This window comes from Nanorana parkeri, unplaced genomic scaffold, assembly GCF_000935625.1.
Source record: "Nanorana parkeri isolate BGI_ZX_2015 unplaced genomic scaffold, ASM93562v1 scaffold44, whole genome shotgun sequence".
In the NCBI taxonomy this organism is placed as follows: domain Eukaryota; kingdom Metazoa; phylum Chordata; class Amphibia; order Anura; family Dicroglossidae; genus Nanorana; species Nanorana parkeri.
In genome coordinates, this window is record NW_017306312.1 from 953,832 (window position 1) to 972,137 (window position 18,306).

General features: G+C 45.3%; 1 protein-coding gene across 1 annotated transcript in view; it reads left to right on the forward strand.

Moving 5' to 3' along the window:
* Window positions 1–13,824: 13,824 nt before the first annotated feature.
* Window positions 13,825–18,306, forward strand: part of GPR155 (G protein-coupled receptor 155) — a 30,362-nt gene continuing 25,880 nt past the window's right edge. Inside the window, exons 1-2 of the mRNA XM_018572420.1 lie at window positions 13,825–14,306; window positions 16,410–16,809. Of these exons, the coding sequence (XP_018427922.1) occupies window positions 13,868–14,306; window positions 16,410–16,809 (839 nt within the window). The 5' untranslated portion in view covers window positions 13,825–13,867. The remainder of the gene's footprint in view (window positions 14,307–16,409; window positions 16,810–18,306) is intronic.

The following is an 18,306-nucleotide window of genomic DNA, read 5'->3' on the forward strand; positions in this document are numbered from 1 at the left end:
CCAATAGGTAGTCATTGTTTGGGAAACAGGATTTTTGAGCTTACTGTAAAATCATTTTTTTTGGAATTCATTAAGGGACACAGGATTCAGTTATATGAGAAAACTGGGTTATGCTGCCACCTTTAGAAAGAATTAGATACTGGCAATCAAAAAAGACATTGGCCAGCCAGGTATAGCCCCCCTCACTCCCAGCATGCATCAGTTTTCTAGAAAAAAAGCAAGAATAGTAGATCATAAACATAGAAAGGTGTGACCTGTGTCCCTTAGTAGAAGCCAAGAATCTTCTTGGTTTCAGAGGTTGGAGGATCCTCATCTGATTGAGACCTAGGCTTCTTCTACTGAGACGAATAAGTACTCTAACTGCCAGTACTGTCCTGTATGAAATTGTCCAAAGATCCACCAAAGAGACATTTGTCATTAAAAGGCATGCAAAGCAAATGTTCTTAAATTGCAGTTCCACGGACCAACATTTTAGCCAGAGAGTTCTCAGCATATTCACAGATAGTCTGTCCTCATACCCGAATGAGTCCCCTATCTACTATCCTGTCTAAGCAATAGTGTAGGGCTGTAGGCACAAGCTCTAAGTGCTCTATGGCTAAATGGTCAGTAAGGTATTTGGACATATTTATAGTCTATTTCCCTAAGGTTTGACAAAAAGATATCATGGCTATGGTCTGTTGCATAGAATGACCTGCTAGTGAAAACAAGGATGTGGAAAGAGTTTCCGGACATTTGTGAAAAGGATCCTTGAACACTGGCGCATCTGCAACAGATACGCTCAGTGTTCTATTAAGCCGAGTCTACAGTGGGGACAGCCCTCTTTTCAATATAAACCTCCTCGAATGATTATTGGTCAGTAAACCCTTATAGAGGAGTGAAAAAACTTATCAGAATTATTTGTTCAGTCTCCATACAGAACAGGTTCAAGTAAGGAGTGTACTGGAAAGCTTTTAACATTTGTGTGGCCTCTTAGAGATCCCAGACTAGTAACAGCACTAGTATCAGCCATAGGCTGTTCTAGTGCAGGCTTGCACTAAGCCAATGAGAACCTATATGGTATCTTTACATTTTGGAGCTATGTCAGCTGATTGTGACTCCTCAGGAACAAACTAATCCAGAACAGATTTATGAGACGTCATCCAACAGCACATCCGCATCAGAGGCTGCTACAGCTACAGGTCAGATAACGATTTTGGAGGACAAGATGTAGAAACTTGTCCATACACTTGTGCAGAAATGTATTCTGTAATTTGAGCATAGCTGTAGAGAATTCCTCTCTGGATAAGTTAGAGGGGTCCACACTGATGGAGCTGGGGAGACTCCAAGGAGTGTGTGGGCTCAAGTAGGGAACATTGATCCATTCTGTTTATGTCAGGTCCCTGAGGAGGGAGACTGCAGGCCACACTGGAACTGTGAGTGGTTAGTGAAATGGGGAAACCTGGTACAGTGGGACTGCTCACTTTGCACTAGGAATCGGACTACATGTTGCATTGCTACACTGAGCCAACTTTACACACCATGTAAAAAAACCTTGGGTACTTACAAACCAGCTGCCAAAATCAGGAGAGGACACATGGCTGGAGCTGACCAAGTCACTGTAGGTGGCAGCAAGAAAAGCCCATGTCCCTTGCAATATGAGTGGCCTGTTACAGCTTTTGCATTAGAATGCAAGTTATTGGTTTGAGTATTTATATGGTTAATGTTCCATAAGCTATTATATATCAATGGTATAGCTAGTTCATATACTGCCATCTTGTGGTAATTTTGTTTAGTGCACCACATTTTCTTTGTTCCCTCCCTTTTTCTGATGTATTTCCTCCTTCTTCTCCATATGAGTCTTTTCTGACATCATGGCCGCATGTCCTCTTGGCTATGTGTTCACATGCTCACATACAAGAAGGCATTATCATCTTTTGACCTGCAAATACCGTCTATTCAATCATTTGCTACATCCTGTTGTCTGTCAGTAACCTGCTGCATTCAATTAAAGGAGAACTATGAGATGAGTGATTTCCACTCACCTCATAGTTCTAGCCGACCTGTGACAATGAGACTGTCACAGGTCGGCTCAGTAGATTGGGAGGTGAGCGAACACATACCGGGTTTGCTCACTGGGGGGCTGGATTCCCCCCTCCCCGCTCCGATCTGCCAGCGCTGACTGGCAGAACGGACAGGGGAGGGGGCGGGTACAGCTGGCTCTGCCTCTAGATAGGCAGAGCCAGCTGTCACTCACGCAGCTGGGCGGATCCCGACATCCAGGTCGGGATCCGCTCCGCATCTCAGTGTACCGCGAGCTGTAGCTCGCGGTATACTGAGCTTAGGGTGACTGGAGAACGCTAGTTTGTGTGAATGTGCGGCGCTGCACCTCCTGCGTATTAACCCTTTCCGCAGTAGACTGACAAAATGGTGGTGCTATACATTACCAGTAATGTACTAGCTCCCAGTGCTCAAACATACTGTAAAATAAATTAGTTCAACGATGGTGGACGATCCACAGTGACATTCCAGGTTACCTTTGCCCCGTCCATGGGCATACTCACAAAGTGAGCCTTCAGGGGCTCGGTCCCACCAGAGAGACCTAGAGAGCGCTCTGAGGCTAACTAACATAGTACACAAAGGTCCCCATTGAAGTCGAAGGGGGAACACATTTTCTTATTCAGTTCTGGCCATTTGTTGAGCTAATGAGCAACCTATTGTCAAACAAAAAACATTGGAAGCCAGGCATCGCCATGGAGGATAATAAAATAAATACATTAAAAAATATCTTCTTACACAGAATTGTTAAAGCCCCCTAACAGCTCCGACACATGAGCAACATGGCTGCTGCGAGTCCACCCTTTTATAGACAAGGGGCTGGGTTATCCAATTTTGGGCTCTTCTGATTTAGCTGACCTGGGACAGAGGCTATGCACTGTATTATAGGTTTTTCCTTTATTGCTGGTGGCGAACCTACAAACTTATCGGGGAAAAAGTTTGTAATTTGCAAACATTCGATTCCCTGGGATTCACCGCAAACCCACAGTAGTGGTGAACCAGAACCTCATGCCTATTATTGAATGAAGCTTTGTCCCTCAATAAACGATAAAGACATGTGTGACAGTGTGCACCGTTGAGTCTATCTGAGGTCTTCTACTGTATGTTCCCCAAACACCGGGCTTGAAAGATTGCGCAGAACCGAGGAGCTCAGTTCACATAACCAAGTAAGGCAGGTTTGGCTTTGCATCGTGCTGGTCTGAATGCCACATGATGAGATTCAGAAAGTCCATAGAACAATGATTTGGTCCATAGGGGCGTTCATAGCGTCGGAAGACCACTGTCTGCAATAACACAGGTGCACAACTCATATGTATAAGCCCAGGTGCGTAACTACAGATCACGAGGTCCCAATAGTAAAAATGTAATGGGGGCCCTCCTGATGACCTCTCTCTGTGCTGTGAGTAATGATGACAAGTTACCAGAGACTCCTCCTATGCATCTGAAGTCATCTCTACACTGTACAGTAACTTTAGGGGGAATTACAGTTGTCGCCCACTGCAACCACTCCAACCCTTAATAATACAGTACTGTGTTATCATCACATGTTCTATATTTCATGTTCCTCAACAACCTAATGTCACCCCCTTCCACCCCCAGGCCCCATGGCAGCCGTCTTTGTTACTATTAGGGTTACCACACGTCCGGGATTCACCTGGACAGTCTGGGTTTGGAATCCTGTGCCCGAGTTTCAGCCCACCTGATGCTCGGACACATTATTCAAACCGGACTGTGGCTCTCTAAGTAAGCCGCACATACTATCAGTTGTCGGCTCTTGCTGTCGGCTTCTCTCACTGTCTTTTGCCTAGTCATCCCTCCCGCTTCCTCTCCTCTGTGGCAGTGCTGAGTGCTGGGAGGAAGTGACATCAGAGGGAAACAGGGAGATAATCATCCTCTGGCTCCACCACGCAGTGTATGGTCCCTGACAAAATCCGGCGGCACAGACCCAGTCTCTGACAAACACAGGTATATTATATATATATATCAATTGAAAGGGGGGGTGGGGGGCTTAATATTGCACTTAAAAGATGCCCCTATAAAAAAATGCCACAGGTAACCTGTGGCATCTTTCATGTGCAATAGTGCATATCACGCAAAACACTGAGCAATGCAATTAACAAAAAAAAGTTGTTCTCATATTTATAGTGCACTAAACTCCTCCCTTTGTTCTGGGGCGGGAGGGGGCATGGCGGTGCATTGCAGTCAGGTTGGAGGAGTTTAGTGTGCGACTGCTGTGCATTCCAGCAGCTACCGCTCTGGAACGCACCGCAATTGATGTGAACTGGCCCTTAGTGTATTCACAACAAGGTGCCACCACCTCTCTTCACGTGTTATACCCTTAAACGAGAACTATGGGGTTAAGGCTTTTCCCCATAGTTCTCCTAAGGGTAACGGGAGGACACAAACTAGCGTCCTCCCGTCACTCTAGGCTCAGTATACCGCGAGCTGTAGCTCGCGGTATACTGAGACACCGCAGTATACCGCGAGCTGCTGCTCGCGGTATACTGAGACGCCGCAGCTGAAGCGGATCCCGACAGTTATGTCGGGATCCACCCAGCTGCGTCACTGACAGCTGGCTCTGCCTATCTAGAGGCAGAGCCAGCTGTACCCGCCCCCTCCCGTTCCGCCAGTCAGCGCTGGCGGATCGGAGCGGGGAATCCAGCCCCTCCCCTGCCACGGCAGAGTGCCGTGACAGGATCGAGAGCAGAGCGAACGCTGGTATGTGTTCGCTCACCTCCCGATCCACTAAGCCGGCCTGTGACAGTCTCCTTGTCACAGGTCGGCTAGAACTATGAGGTGAGTGAAAAGCACTCACCTCACAGTTCTCCTTTAGGAAAAACTGTTCACCTATTCCACAGACCTCTAAAACAAGGTTTGCGCCCTCTGGTCGGCAGGGGCGCTAGAGTATTAATTATAGGCTATGCCTATAGTTATGCCACTTTATGAGCCCATGGGTAGTCATTGTCCTGAAATTATAATGGCATGGTCACCTAGGTGCTCTGCTATAAAAATATCCAGACAGATGGGTCACAATTTACAGTCCCATCATTTACATTCCAGACTAGTAGCCTATTTCTTTATTAAACTGTTATGACCAACACACTACAACACAATCTTTCTTGAATCATTAGTTGGCATTCCCACATATGAGGTGTAATCTCTCAGCTCTCAGTAGCTCAGCCCGAGCCTTCGCTCACTCTCATCACGCTCTGCATTTTTATTGACCGACGCTAAATATTTTCTCCTCAAGTTCCCTCCCACTATGTGCCGTTCTTGCTCACGTGACCCGTGCCCGCCTGGCGTCTTTGATTGGATGGCCGGAGTGTCGCAGGCTTCGCTGATTGGTCGAGCTCTGCTCCGTTATTGGTTGCGGAGCTGCGTCTGGTCTGCGCTGAGCCGAGCCGCTGAATGAGGGAATGTTGTTTTGTAATTGAAGTTACGCAAGTGTAAGCTGCGGCCGGCCCTTCAGTGCGGCGGCTGACGGAGCCGGGGATGGGGAAGGTGAACGAGCCTCCGTGGTGACTGCTGCCGGTGATAGAGGTAAACACGGGGCATGTATACGGACAACGGGAAGACCACCCAATGGAGAAAAGGAAGGGGAGGAGGTGGTGGTACGGACATACACCACGTAACTGTTCCCTGACATGTGTGACGAGCCCGACACACGACAGCAATATGTTTACTGCAGCCGAGGTGCCGCACACTGTCATGTAATGAGATTCCAATTTCCAAGAGACTCTGTGTGCAGGACTGGTGTCACTCACCCTGCATGCTGCAAGACAGCGCTATGGTATAGGGAGGGTGCATTAGAAATGGGGGAATCAGCAGAACATTGGATCTGTTGTCATTAGGAACCTTTTAGGTTTACCTGCTATACATTATGATTGGTTGGTGTGGGTGACAACTTTGTGCTGATTGTTCTTTCCTCAATTTTAAGTAATTAGCCCATCTATGTCTTTATGACATGTTCAGAGAATGTGCCACCAGGCCAAGCGCTCACATGACTGTCGCCACCTGTGGTGGCAAATGGTGGTCATGTGACTGTCACCAAGAATGGTGGCAGATGGTGATTGCCTGATTGCTGTGCAAGGTGGCAGATGGTGATCACGGGACTGTTGCCCTTCATTGGTGACAGATGGTGATCACGTGACTCTTGCCGTTCAGTGGTGGCAGAGGGCGATCATGTTGACTGTCGCCGTTCAGCAGTGGCTTTTGCCATACACAGTGGCATATAGTCAGGTGACCACTGTGCACGGTGGCAGATGGTGGTCACATGATTGTGCACCATGATGTGTAAACAAAAATACAAAGGGTGGCCTATCCGTCTTCTAATGACAGGTAACTGGATTTTTTTTTTTTAAGCTAAACTCCGGGATAATCAAATATTATCTACAAGAGGGAATGTTATATACTTCTTCAATCTCTGGGTTCTGTTTCCAGATCTGTGCAGTATTCCAGTGTGAAACTTTCCCTGGCAGGAGCTTCCTGTAAATGTGGCCATACACTTTTGTCTTGTGAGGGTTGTAAAGTAATTTTTTTAAAACGTACGATCTGCCCATCTTGGACAGGCAGATCGTACATGCGATCATCTGCAATGAGGGGTGGGCTTCCGATGGCTGCAAACGGGCAGTTGTCGAACAAGCAGGCCACTAACCCGCTGAGAATAGTACAATTCTCGGCGGGTTTTCCAGCCTGCTTGTTCGACGGAAGACGTGCGACCGTACAGTAGAGACGGTCGCACGCCTTCCATACACTTTGCGATTATCGTACGATCGCGGGATTTCCCGCGATTCTCGTATGATCGTACAGTGTATCGGCACCTTAATAAAGACCGGTCACTGCTGCTCTCTCTCCTTGTGCAAGTGACTGGTCTTGTATGCGCCCCCTCCTGTAGTTTTCTGCAGGCAGCCTGTAGTGGGTGTGGCCTTGCTGGGTCTCCCCCACAACTCTGCTCTCTGCACAGACATGTTTTTTATATGGTAATCTCTGGGTTTAGAAAAGCATTTGGTGCACACAAAGTGGATTTTTATATGCGGCAATTGTGGAATATATTTATATGATCGTTTTTGTGCCCGGAGTTCAGCTTTGAAGACTCAGACTGCATAGACTGAGCATTGGTTTTAGTATGTGGAAGAAATGTTGTATACTTAGTGCTGTTCCCTCCATTTGTTTTTCTGCACACAGGTGTCCTCTCCTCTGTCAGGATTTTGTGCTATGAGGACTAATAATATTCTTCCTGAGCTTGTAACAATCAGCATTAAAAATGGCTGCATTCAGTATTTTTCTATGATCACCTGAAGTGGTGGAATCAGGAATCTCAGGCTTGCGTTCTGTTTTGTTGCTGCTTTTTTCTCATGTCCCTTGTCCGCTTTTTGTTTACAAATATACGGCAGATGATAAAGACATGCATGGGCATCCTCGTGAACTCTACACCCGTCAAGTCTTTATTTACAAATGTAGATCTTACATTTAGAAACATATTCTTGTATGAGCACTGCAGCAATGCTGACTATAGAATACAATGTCAGCAATTTTTGTTTTTGGTAGGTATTCATCATTGCACAGTAACACATTTGACACATATATTCCAGTAAAATACACTCGGGCAGGTTCCTGCCTTGCAGTAGGAGGTAAGATGAGAGCGATTTACACTAGCTACAACATCATGGTAAATGTAGGCAGAACTATTTCTAGTTGCCCCCTACAGATTTCCACCTGCCGCTTACAAATTTCCACCTGCCCCTTACAGATTTCCACCTGCCCCTTACAGATTTCCACCTGCCGCTTACAAATTTCCACCTGCCCCTTACAGATTTCCACCTTCCCCTTACAGATTTCCACCTTCCCCTTACAGATTTCCACCTTCCCCTTACAGATTTCTACCTTCCCCTTACAGATTTCCACCTTCCCCTTACAGATTTCCACCTTCCCCTTACAGATTTCCACCTGCCCCTTACAGATTTCCACCTGCCCCTTACAGATTTCCACCTTCCCCTTACAGATTTCCACCTTCCCCTTACAGATTTCCACCTGCCCCTTACAGATTTCCACCTTCCCCTTACAGATTTCCACCTGCCTTTTACAGATTTCCACCTGCCTTTTACAGATTTCCACCTGCCCCTTACAGATTTCCACCTTCCCCTTACAGATTTCCACCTTCCCCTTACAGATTTCCACCTTCCCCTTACAGATTTCCACCTTCCCCTTACAGATTTTCACCTGCCCCTTACAAATTTCCAGTTACATCTGACAAATGTTGGTGCCCTTCTGGTGAGATCTGTTCCCTCATGCATACCTGGTAGACCTGCCCCCACACAACTCCTTTGTGGAAGGATACAAGCTGTTACAAAACACATTTTGGCCCAACTCCGCTCCCCCTCCCTCTTCAGAATCGACTTGTTACACAACACATCTTACCCCTTAGAATCATACAAAACTCCATAGCAATACAACTTCTCGAAGCAGCAAAAATGCTTCTCCACACTGGCAAAGCAGTTCCCTCCCCCTCAGTTTGGATGCACTTTAGAGCCTCCGACCCTTACAAAAAGGTTCTTTTCTTAAAGATAATGTTTGCTATTCCTTGATTAGATACTGGCAAGTTCCCCGGAGGGAGCACTTCCTCTCCTTGCAATGCGAAACAAGGAAGGTGAGACGTAACTCTTTCAAGTTCTTCACCTATGGTACTCCACTCCTCCCTAAGTGCCCATTAGCCTCATATCCTCCCCTCTTCTCTTTTTAAAGTAGGATAAAATGTACTCTTCCCAATACTTAGAGTCGGCTTGTGATGCTGACTTGAGTTTGTAAAAGTACAGAGTAGTATAGTCCCACTGCAGCTCCATACTCCCTAGTAGAGCAGTGCTGGGACACAGGAACATGCTGTGTGAAGTATTCTTCATACATTTCGTGCATGTCCGCTGCATTCCAGACCTCCAGCCGCCATTGGTATTCAAGACTTTTAGTTGTGTCGTATACCCACAATGCAGTGTGTGATTCCTCCTGTCTGCCCCTATGTCACTATTGTTTTTCTCATCAGTAAATATGAATGATTACCACACAATGTGGGGAATTTATCATAGCAATTGCGAGTGTTTGAACTTGCACGGAATATATTTGATGCACTTTGCTCCATATTTATGATGCTAGTGTAATGTTGTTCATAAATGAGGTTTAATAGACTCTAGGAAAGAAGACAGGCAAAAAGCTTAACTGTCGCTTCTTGAAGAAGTGGTCATGGGGACTTCTTAAGTTGTGATTGTTTTGTTAGGTGATGCTCCAGTTTCAGACAGCCGCAGGACAAGTGCAGAAGAAAACAGGTGCAGTTGGAAAAGTAGTGCAAGCTCTGCTCAAAACAGGCGCACATGTTAAAATGCAGATTTGAACGTAAAAAAATGATCTAAGAGACTAAAACTGTTGCAATTTGTTTTGATAAATTCCTCCCCAATGTCTATTTCAATTTGGCTTTATAAATAAGTCAGTCTGAGTGTTCCAAAGTTATCATTCCCAATTCTCCACAATGACGTGTTCTATTTTGTAGGATTTGTAATTTGTTAGATATATAAATGTCAGTCAAAGTACCGCAGCGCTGAATACTGAAAAATGGCCTGGATGGGAAGGGGGTTTAACACCGCGGATGTCAACTGGTTAAACCATTCAACCTGCATTTTGTAGAGTGTGCAATATTGTTGTAGAGCAATGCAGGCTATACGTGAGTAATGTATACTATGTATCTAAAAAGTTTAGGTTGGATGGTATAGAATGTGTCCGATTCCATAATCTGTTTATGTTTAAATAAAAACTTGCCAGGTTATCTAATCCGTGTTTCATACAAACTTAAGGAGAACTAAAGCCAAACCCTTTTTTTTTGGTCTCCGTTCTCTTTTGGGTTAAAGGAGTATATTTATTAATGTCCTCCTGTGACCCAAACTCGGCATATAAAGGTAGGGCTATTGCCCACTATATGCTGATGGTACAGAGCTGCACTGCAGCCAGAAAAGATCCCAATAATATTGTCGGGATCCACCCCACTGCCTGATTGACAGCTGGCTCTGCCTCTCTAGAGCCAGAGCCAGCTGTGCCCACCCCCTCCCCTGTCTGTCCTTCCAAGTAGAATACTGAAGGAACAGAGAAGGAATAGGCACCGCTCTCTGCAGGGAGAAGACTGTAAGCTAAGCGATCAGCGGTTTGTGATCCCTCAGCTCGCAAGCTTTAGAGCCGACATGTGATAGCTGCAGTATTGGGAAGAGTACATTTTTCTCTCCAAGTAGTTCTCCTTTAAATATATTTCCTTTATAAAACCAGCTTATCATTCACTGTCTTCACCTGTAATCACTGTGATGTTAAAGTAAATATCACATCTATCACTGCCTATAGATGGTTATATTCTTTTCTTACATGCATAGGTTATTGTTGGTGGTAGACAGATCTCTAAATTTGCTGGCCAGTTTCTATTGGCAGCTTGATATGCTGGCAAGAACATAATGTGGATTACATCGTGACATGGTAATTATTATCACATGAGGTTTCCAGTTTCATAAACACATCAGAAAATGTATCCTATGACAATTCCTCTGTATTGTTTTTCTGGATAATTTAGTTATACCATTGAAGTAGTATTAAACCCTCAATTATCTTTTAATGTCTACCCCTCCCAACCCATGTTAATATCTGCAATCTAAATGTAGTTTTCCTACTTATGGTTTAAAACTTATTTTTCAAGCACACCACAGTGAGACACGGCACAACGGGTTTGCACTTGTGACATTTCAATAAAGTTCGAACAAAAATAAAAAAAGTGTGATGTGACCCCATGGAGTGCTTCAGCACTGTATGGGCACATGAATACCAGATACTAGTGTGAACAAGCCCTTAGACATGACTGACGCTTTACCAGTGTCTGCACTGCTTCCTGAACTTACCGCCAGGAAGTGCGCACTGCTAACATCACACATGCAAGGGCCGATTACAAGGTAACAGCTGCCAATTTAAAACCTGGTGGGCGGAGCAGCACTGCAGTTCTAGGCTATCTGTATGTATGCCGGCTTTTTCCATATAGCATGTAGTCACAGGCGCGTGCATGCAAGGGTGACTCCAGGGAGCCCATGGAAGGCAATGGAGCCATGCTACAGAGGTAACTGTTCATAGTAGAGGTGCACCAAAATTACATTTTCAAATGTCAGACCGAAACCAAAACATTTTTTTCCTATATTTTTTAATATTTTTTTATGTTTTTTACTTTTAGGGGCTTTGGGGAAATATTGGGGGTCTAAACAGACTCCTGATATTTCCCTTTTAAAATAGAGAAAGAGATTGAGAACACAGTCCTCAATCTCTTTTTCTGCAGTCCCTGTTATGATCAATGAACAGGAATCCTCTAAACTGAGTGTTTCTGTTCATTCATAACTTGTGGAGATAGAATGTTTACTGTGTCCACAATCATGAATGGACAGGAGGTGATGTAGATCACTTCCCATTCATTAATAATTGGGGACACAGTAAACATACGATATCCTCCAATTATTTATAAACGCTCAGCGATCACTGATCACTGACTGCTTGTACTGCTCTCCATCCTGACTTGCTGTCACAGGAGGCTGAGCGAGCGCTGCGGGGAGGAAAGCTGATCTCCTCTGACAGCTGACACCTCCCTTGCACCATTGGCCTGGACTCCTGTGACAGCTGTCTCCACCCCCACACCACTCTCCTAATCTGTCACAGGAGGCTGAGCGGTACGGGAGGAGAGCTCGGCCTCTTGTGACACGTGGGCCGCTCACATTGCTGTCCTCCCCACTCGGCCTCCTGTGACAGTTTCTCTCCTCCCCGCTGGATGCTGCGCTGTGCCAGAGGGGACACAGAGCAGCAACCCAGAGGGGAAGAGAGAAACCAGGGATGCCCCGCAACTTCGGCCGAAAGTGCAATATGTTTCGGCGGCCAAAAGTTTGGTGCATCATTAGTTCATAGGAAGACCTTTTTGTTCTCTTCCTCTCAGAAATGAGGCCATTGAGGAGAACATGAAATGGCAGTTGAGTATGTGTATGATGCTTCTCCATTTTTTTTGGATCATGGGTTTAATAACACTTTAAATTTGAGTGTATCCTTGTTAAAGCTGAACTGCATGCAAATGTAAAAGGTGAAAATGAATGCACTTCTGTAATCATGCACACACCTCAGAGATCTGCATCCCTAGCTTCTTCTCCTGGCTCTAAGAGCCGAAGAATGTGCACAGTGATACCGGAAGTGATGTAATACACATCACTTCCGGGTCCAGTGATCGGAGGAGAGATCAGTCAGGAGAGACCTGCCATGCCGGGCCCGCAGTGGAGCCCTGGGAAACCGCCGGCGGAAGGGGCACAAACCACTGTATCGTACAAGCGATCTGACAGCTGTACAGCCGTCGGATTGCTTGTATTTAAAGGAGAACTATGGTGTTAGGGCTTTTCCCCATAGTTCTCCTTAGGGTAACCGGAGGACACAAACTAGCGTCCTCCCGTCACCCTAAGCTCAGTATACCGCGAGCTACAGCTTGCGGTATACTGAGACGCCACAGTATACCGCGAGCTGCTGCTCGCGGTATACTGAGCCGCTGGAGCGGATCCCGACAATGATGTCTGGATCCGCCCAGCTGCGTGAGTGACAGCTGGCTCTGCCCATCTAGAGGCAGAGCCAGCTGTACCCGCCCTGTCCGTTCCGTCAGTCAACGCTGGCGGATCGGAAGGGGGGGATCAAGCCCCTCCCCTGTCACGGCAGAGGGCTGTGACAGGATCGAGAGGTGAGCAAACGCCGGTATGTGTTCGCTCACCTCCCAATCTACTGAGCCGACCTGTGACAGTCCTATTGTCACAGGTCGGCTAGAACTATGAGGTGAGTGAAAATCACACCTCATAGTTATCCTTTAAGCAGCAATCGCCTGCTGTTTAAAATGATAAGAACATGGCTGCAGCATGTGCATGGGTGTTATTTTATCTCAGCATGCCGGGTCTGTAGACTGACCAGTATCTTTTGTTAGGCCAGGTTCACACCTAGGCGTTTTTGAGCAGTAGGAAAAGCGCTTTTAAATGCCCAGCACAAGAAATCCCATGATTTTCAATGGCCCCTGTTCACACCTGAGTAGCAAAATGCCAAACGCAGAAAGAAAGAAAGTACATGAGCTTATTTTGGCAGTTTCAGGTTCGTTTTCCCCCATAGACTTCAATGGAAATGCCAGAAAATGCACGGCAGAAGCATGTTGCACATTGTCGTGTGCGTTGGTATGCGCATTTGTCCATTGACTGCAATGTTTCTTAAGCTACCAGTCAAAACAGCCGTCTTCATGTGTGTGTGTTTTCACAATGTACTTTTTTTTTTTTTTCCTTTTTATTAATGCGTGTGCATTTTTTTTTGAAATGTAAAAAGCCACACTATGCCTTTAAATACTCAGTTGCATATGAATGGAAGATGAAAACATTTCCATTGATCACATATACAGTGTTTGTAATTTTGTAGTCACCATCCAAGAGCACCACCCACATGAATTCTCACACTTTGTAAAAAAAATAAAGGGAAAACTACTGACAGGACTGTGGCTTTATGTAAAGATGTGCAGTAAAGTGGCTATGTGGTTAGCAGTCTTGCCCTGTAGCACTGGGGCTCTAGGTTCAGCTGTCACTAAGGACACTTTATGTGCATAGCGTTTGTATGCTTTTCCGGGGTTTGTATGGGTTTCCTCTAATTATCCTGCTTCTGCTCCGACTGGTCCTATTGTGCATATATTTTATATTTATTTATATTTCTTTCAAAGGCCATCATGAATCTGCACGTATCATAACAGGATCTGACATTAAGAGTAATAACCGAAAACATGGACTCTTATATGGAAGCTGCATGGAGCAACTTGTCTTTACACAATATGACCGACAGCACAAATACCACCAATGGCAGTCCCACTATGTCCATAAACAGACTTCTTCCTGCTCTCTTGGAATGTTTTGGTATCATCATGTGTGGATACTTTGCTGGCAGAGCCAACTTGATAACTCCTACTCAGGCAAAAGGACTAGGCAGCTATGTTTCCCGGTTTGCACTTCCAGCATTGCTGTTTAAAAACATGGTGGTCCTAAACTTTTCTGACGTCAACTGGTCGTTCCTCTACAGCATCGTTATTGCCAAAGCCTCGGTCTTCATCATAGTTTGTGTGCTAACTTTGTTGGTGGCAAATCCACAAACCCGTTTGAGCAAAGCTGGACTATTTCCTATATTTGCTACGCAGAGCAATGATTTTGCACTTGGCTATCCCATTGGTAAGTAATCTTGTACACTAGTAATCTTGTGTATAGTTTGTGTAAAGCTGGACTATAGGGATAAAATAAAATACGCAGTTGAAATTCACATATGACAGTATTTATAATTCTGTCAGCCATCTTTGTAATTCATACACCTCCACTGCCATACAGCACAGGCAGCAGGATGATACCACTTCCGCCGTTAGAATGTTGTTCAAAATAGTTCAGCAGAGCATTCCATCTTGCCATCATCTGATGTCAGCTCATTTTAGTTTGAAAGCTCCTAAGAATTTAATCCAGACTTATTAAACCGGTTTCTATTGTGCCTAGCACATGCATGGAATAATAGGTACCAATATCCCTGAATGAAAATCAGATTTATGGTAGAAAACAGACACCAAGTAGACCTTCCGAACCACAGGACAATCAAATTAACATTCTGAAAACAAAGATTATCAAATGAAATTCTACTGGCGTTTGGCCAGCTTGCATTTGCCTTCAGCACATGTGCATAGAGCAGACCCCCATGGGTTACTAATGCTGCCTCTTCCTCTCTGATTTTTCTTCAGTTTAGGGCTTGTTCACACCAAATGCAGACCAGATCTGCATGAGTTTCTGCACACGCAGTGCAGTGGTTTGTGCCGCGTTTTTGATGCGTTCCGGGCCGTGTTTGGTAAAAATATATTTTTTTAAATGTTTTGATTAAAATGGGCTTTCGGTGCGTTCCAAGGCGTTTGCATGCGTTTTTGATGCGTTTGCATGCGTTCCAGAGCAGGTAAAATACCATTGGAATACATTGGACGCAGTTTTGATCCGGTCTGTAACTGCTCTGCTCCTGCAACGCGCTTGGTGTGAACAAGGCCTTAAAGAAGACATTAGAGTTACAATAAATATGAAATTGAAACACATTTTGTCCATTTGTTAGCCTATAATGAAAAACCTGAGCAAGGTATTTGTTAAAACATGGTACAAATTATTTAGGTAGGCAAATTAGTCAATTAAGTAAATTGTAAAGTTAACCAACATATACTGGGGGGAGTTTATCAAAACCGGAGCAGACAGAATCTGGAGCAGTTTCCCATGGCAACCAATCAGCATCTCTCTTCAGTCAGCTCGGGTAAGATTTGCAAAATCTCTGGTCATGAAGGGATTAGGGGTCAGAATGGATGTGTGTCTAAATTCCTGGCCTGTATGTTGCTCTTATTTACTGACACTGGCAGCCCATGCTTGTCCATAGCAAGAGGGGAATCTGATTGAACTTGCAGATTTCTTTTTTTTTTTTAGTGCTAAGTAGTAGAGACACAAGGAGCTCAATGCACCCCCCAGACTCACAGCTACACCCAGAACTACATAACCAGTATTCAATATTACCATTACTTGCTGTTTAGATCAGGGGTAGGCAACCTCGGCACTCCAGCTGTTGTGGAACTACAATCCCCCTGAGGCATTTCAAGACTCTCATAGCCACAGGTATGACTCCCAGAGGCAGAAGCATGATGACATTTGTAGTTTTAGCACAGCTGGAGTGCCTGCCCCTGGCTTAGACCATTAAAGGAGAACTATGAGGTGAGTGCTTTTCACTCACCTCATAGTTCTAGCCGACCTGTGACAATGAAACTGTCACAGGTCGGCTCAGTAGATCGGGAGGTGAGTGAACACATGCCGATGTTCGCTCACTTCTCGATCCTGTCACGGCTCTCTGCCGTGAAAGGGAAGGGGATGGATTCCCCCCTCCCCGCTGCGATCCTTCAGCGCTGACTGGCGGTACGGACGGGGGAGGGGGCGGGTACAGCTGGCTCTGCCTCTAGATAGGCAGAGCCAGCTGTCACTCACGCAGCTGGGCGGATCTCGACATCGATGTCGGGATCCGCTCCGGCTGCGGCGTCTCAGTATACCGCGAGCTGTAGCTCGCGGTATACTGAGCTTAGGGTAACGGGAGGACGCTAGTTTGTGTCCTCCCGTTACCCTAAGGAGAACTATGGGGAAAAGCCCCATAGTTCTCCGTTAATTCTATTTCCTGTGCCGTCTGTGATCACATAATTGACTAACAAGATCTTCTTCTTCTTTTACCCAGATTTATTGCTAATCTGTAAATAATCCATTTGTTTGTTTTGATTCTAGTTGAAGCCTTGTACCAAACAACATATCCTGAATACCTCCAATATATATACCTGGTGGCCCCTGTGTCCCTCATGATGCTGAATCCGTTGGGCTTTGTTCTTTGTGAGATCCAGAAATGGCGAGAAAATCCCGTCGCTTCACAAGGCAAGCTAAAGATCTTAGGACTTGCACTTCTCCGTGTCTTCCAAAACCCCATTGTATTTATGGTATTTATAGGCATCGCCTTTAACTTTGCACTTGGACAGAAGATTCCCATTTACTTGGAGAACTTTCTGGAAGGTCTAGCTAGCTCTTTTTCGGGCTCAGCTTTATTTTATCTAGGCCTTACAATGGTCGGACAGACTAGCAAACTCAAGAAATCTTCTTTCGTTGCATTGCTTCTACTTATCACTGCAAAGCTGTAAGTATGATTTATGGCCCTTGTGTTTCAGCTTGCCAATGTGTAACTGCCGTTAGATTGTAAAGCATCTCATCTGTTTGACTAGGCAATCTTGCAGAGCAATGGAAACTCTTATTTGCCTTTGTACATGCCCTGCCAAGGCTAAACTCAGCACATTCCATGTTATGGGTATTTTGAGCAGTTCTTTTTTTCTGTTATGAAACTGCTACCGCCCTTAGTCTGCATGACAGCAAAGAACACTTCATCCAAAATGTTTTGTGTCTCTTTGTGGGCAGAGTGCCCTCATTTCCTGTCCCAAAATCCACAGGGTGTTTTGTGAATTTAATTTCCCATTTTTGCATTGCAAGTTGGATTTGGCATTTTTTTTCCATTGACGAATCCACTGGAGACTGAAGACTCTGTTACTGGGTCTCTAGTGAATTCTCCATAAGAATATATGTAGAATGCAGACCAGAGAGAGGTCACAAGTAGTTCAAGTCACAACAATATACTGAGTTTCACAGGGACATAAATTGGGAGCTCTCACCAAAAATGCCTCAGAAAAGAGCCCCAGGCAGTAGCACTTAGCCCACTGGCTTGCATAGGTCTATGTCCAGCCATAGAGAATAATGGTCACATCTGTCAATATAGGGTGGCTATTATTCTCAGTGGCCAGAGCCCAGTACATTTGCATTGCTTGGATCAGGACTGTGTGCCTGGGGTAAGGGCTAGGGTATTTTGATTTACAGGTTTTGTTAAAGCTATAATCTACACACAGGCATTCTAATTTTATATGTAGACAGAATCCTGCAGGGAAGAAGAACCCCAGTATTCTGGTAAGGGGGAGCAGTTTGGGGGTAGGGGGCTTGTTTATGTGAGCATGATTTATGTTCCACCCTGAATATGGGTGTAACGTGAAACTTGGTAAACCCCAGTATTCTGGTAAGGGGGAGCAGTTTGGGAGTGGGGGGGCTTGTTTATGTGAGCATGATTCATGTTCTACCCTGAGTATGGGAGTAAAATGAAACTTGGTAAACCCCAGTATTCTGGTAAGGGGGAGCAGTTTGGGAGTGGGGGGCTTGTTTATGTGAGCATGATTTATGTTCCACCCTGAATATGGGTGTAACGTGAAACTTGGTAAAAAAAAAGATAGAATTAGACTTTACTTGAAAATGAACCTGTGTTTGCCTGACATTCTCCCCTTTTCTTTGCTGCCCTGCTGCTCCATATTAACCACTGAAAACAAAAACCAGTACTTCTAGGTATAGAGGAGCATGTGACTACCCTTTCTTCCATGATGCAGTGGTGCAAAGAATAGCATGCACATTGCATCTGATCCCACTTTGGTGCCCCTATACCTCAGAAACCCAGGGTACATGTGCTAACCTGGATCCCCCTGTCCCACCCACTATTCTATTGACCTGTCACCATGATGAGCAACCTGACTGACCAATAGGCAATGTGCATGGGTAGGGTCAAAGACAGCAGATGGGCATTACAGGGGATCCCGTTGTGTAA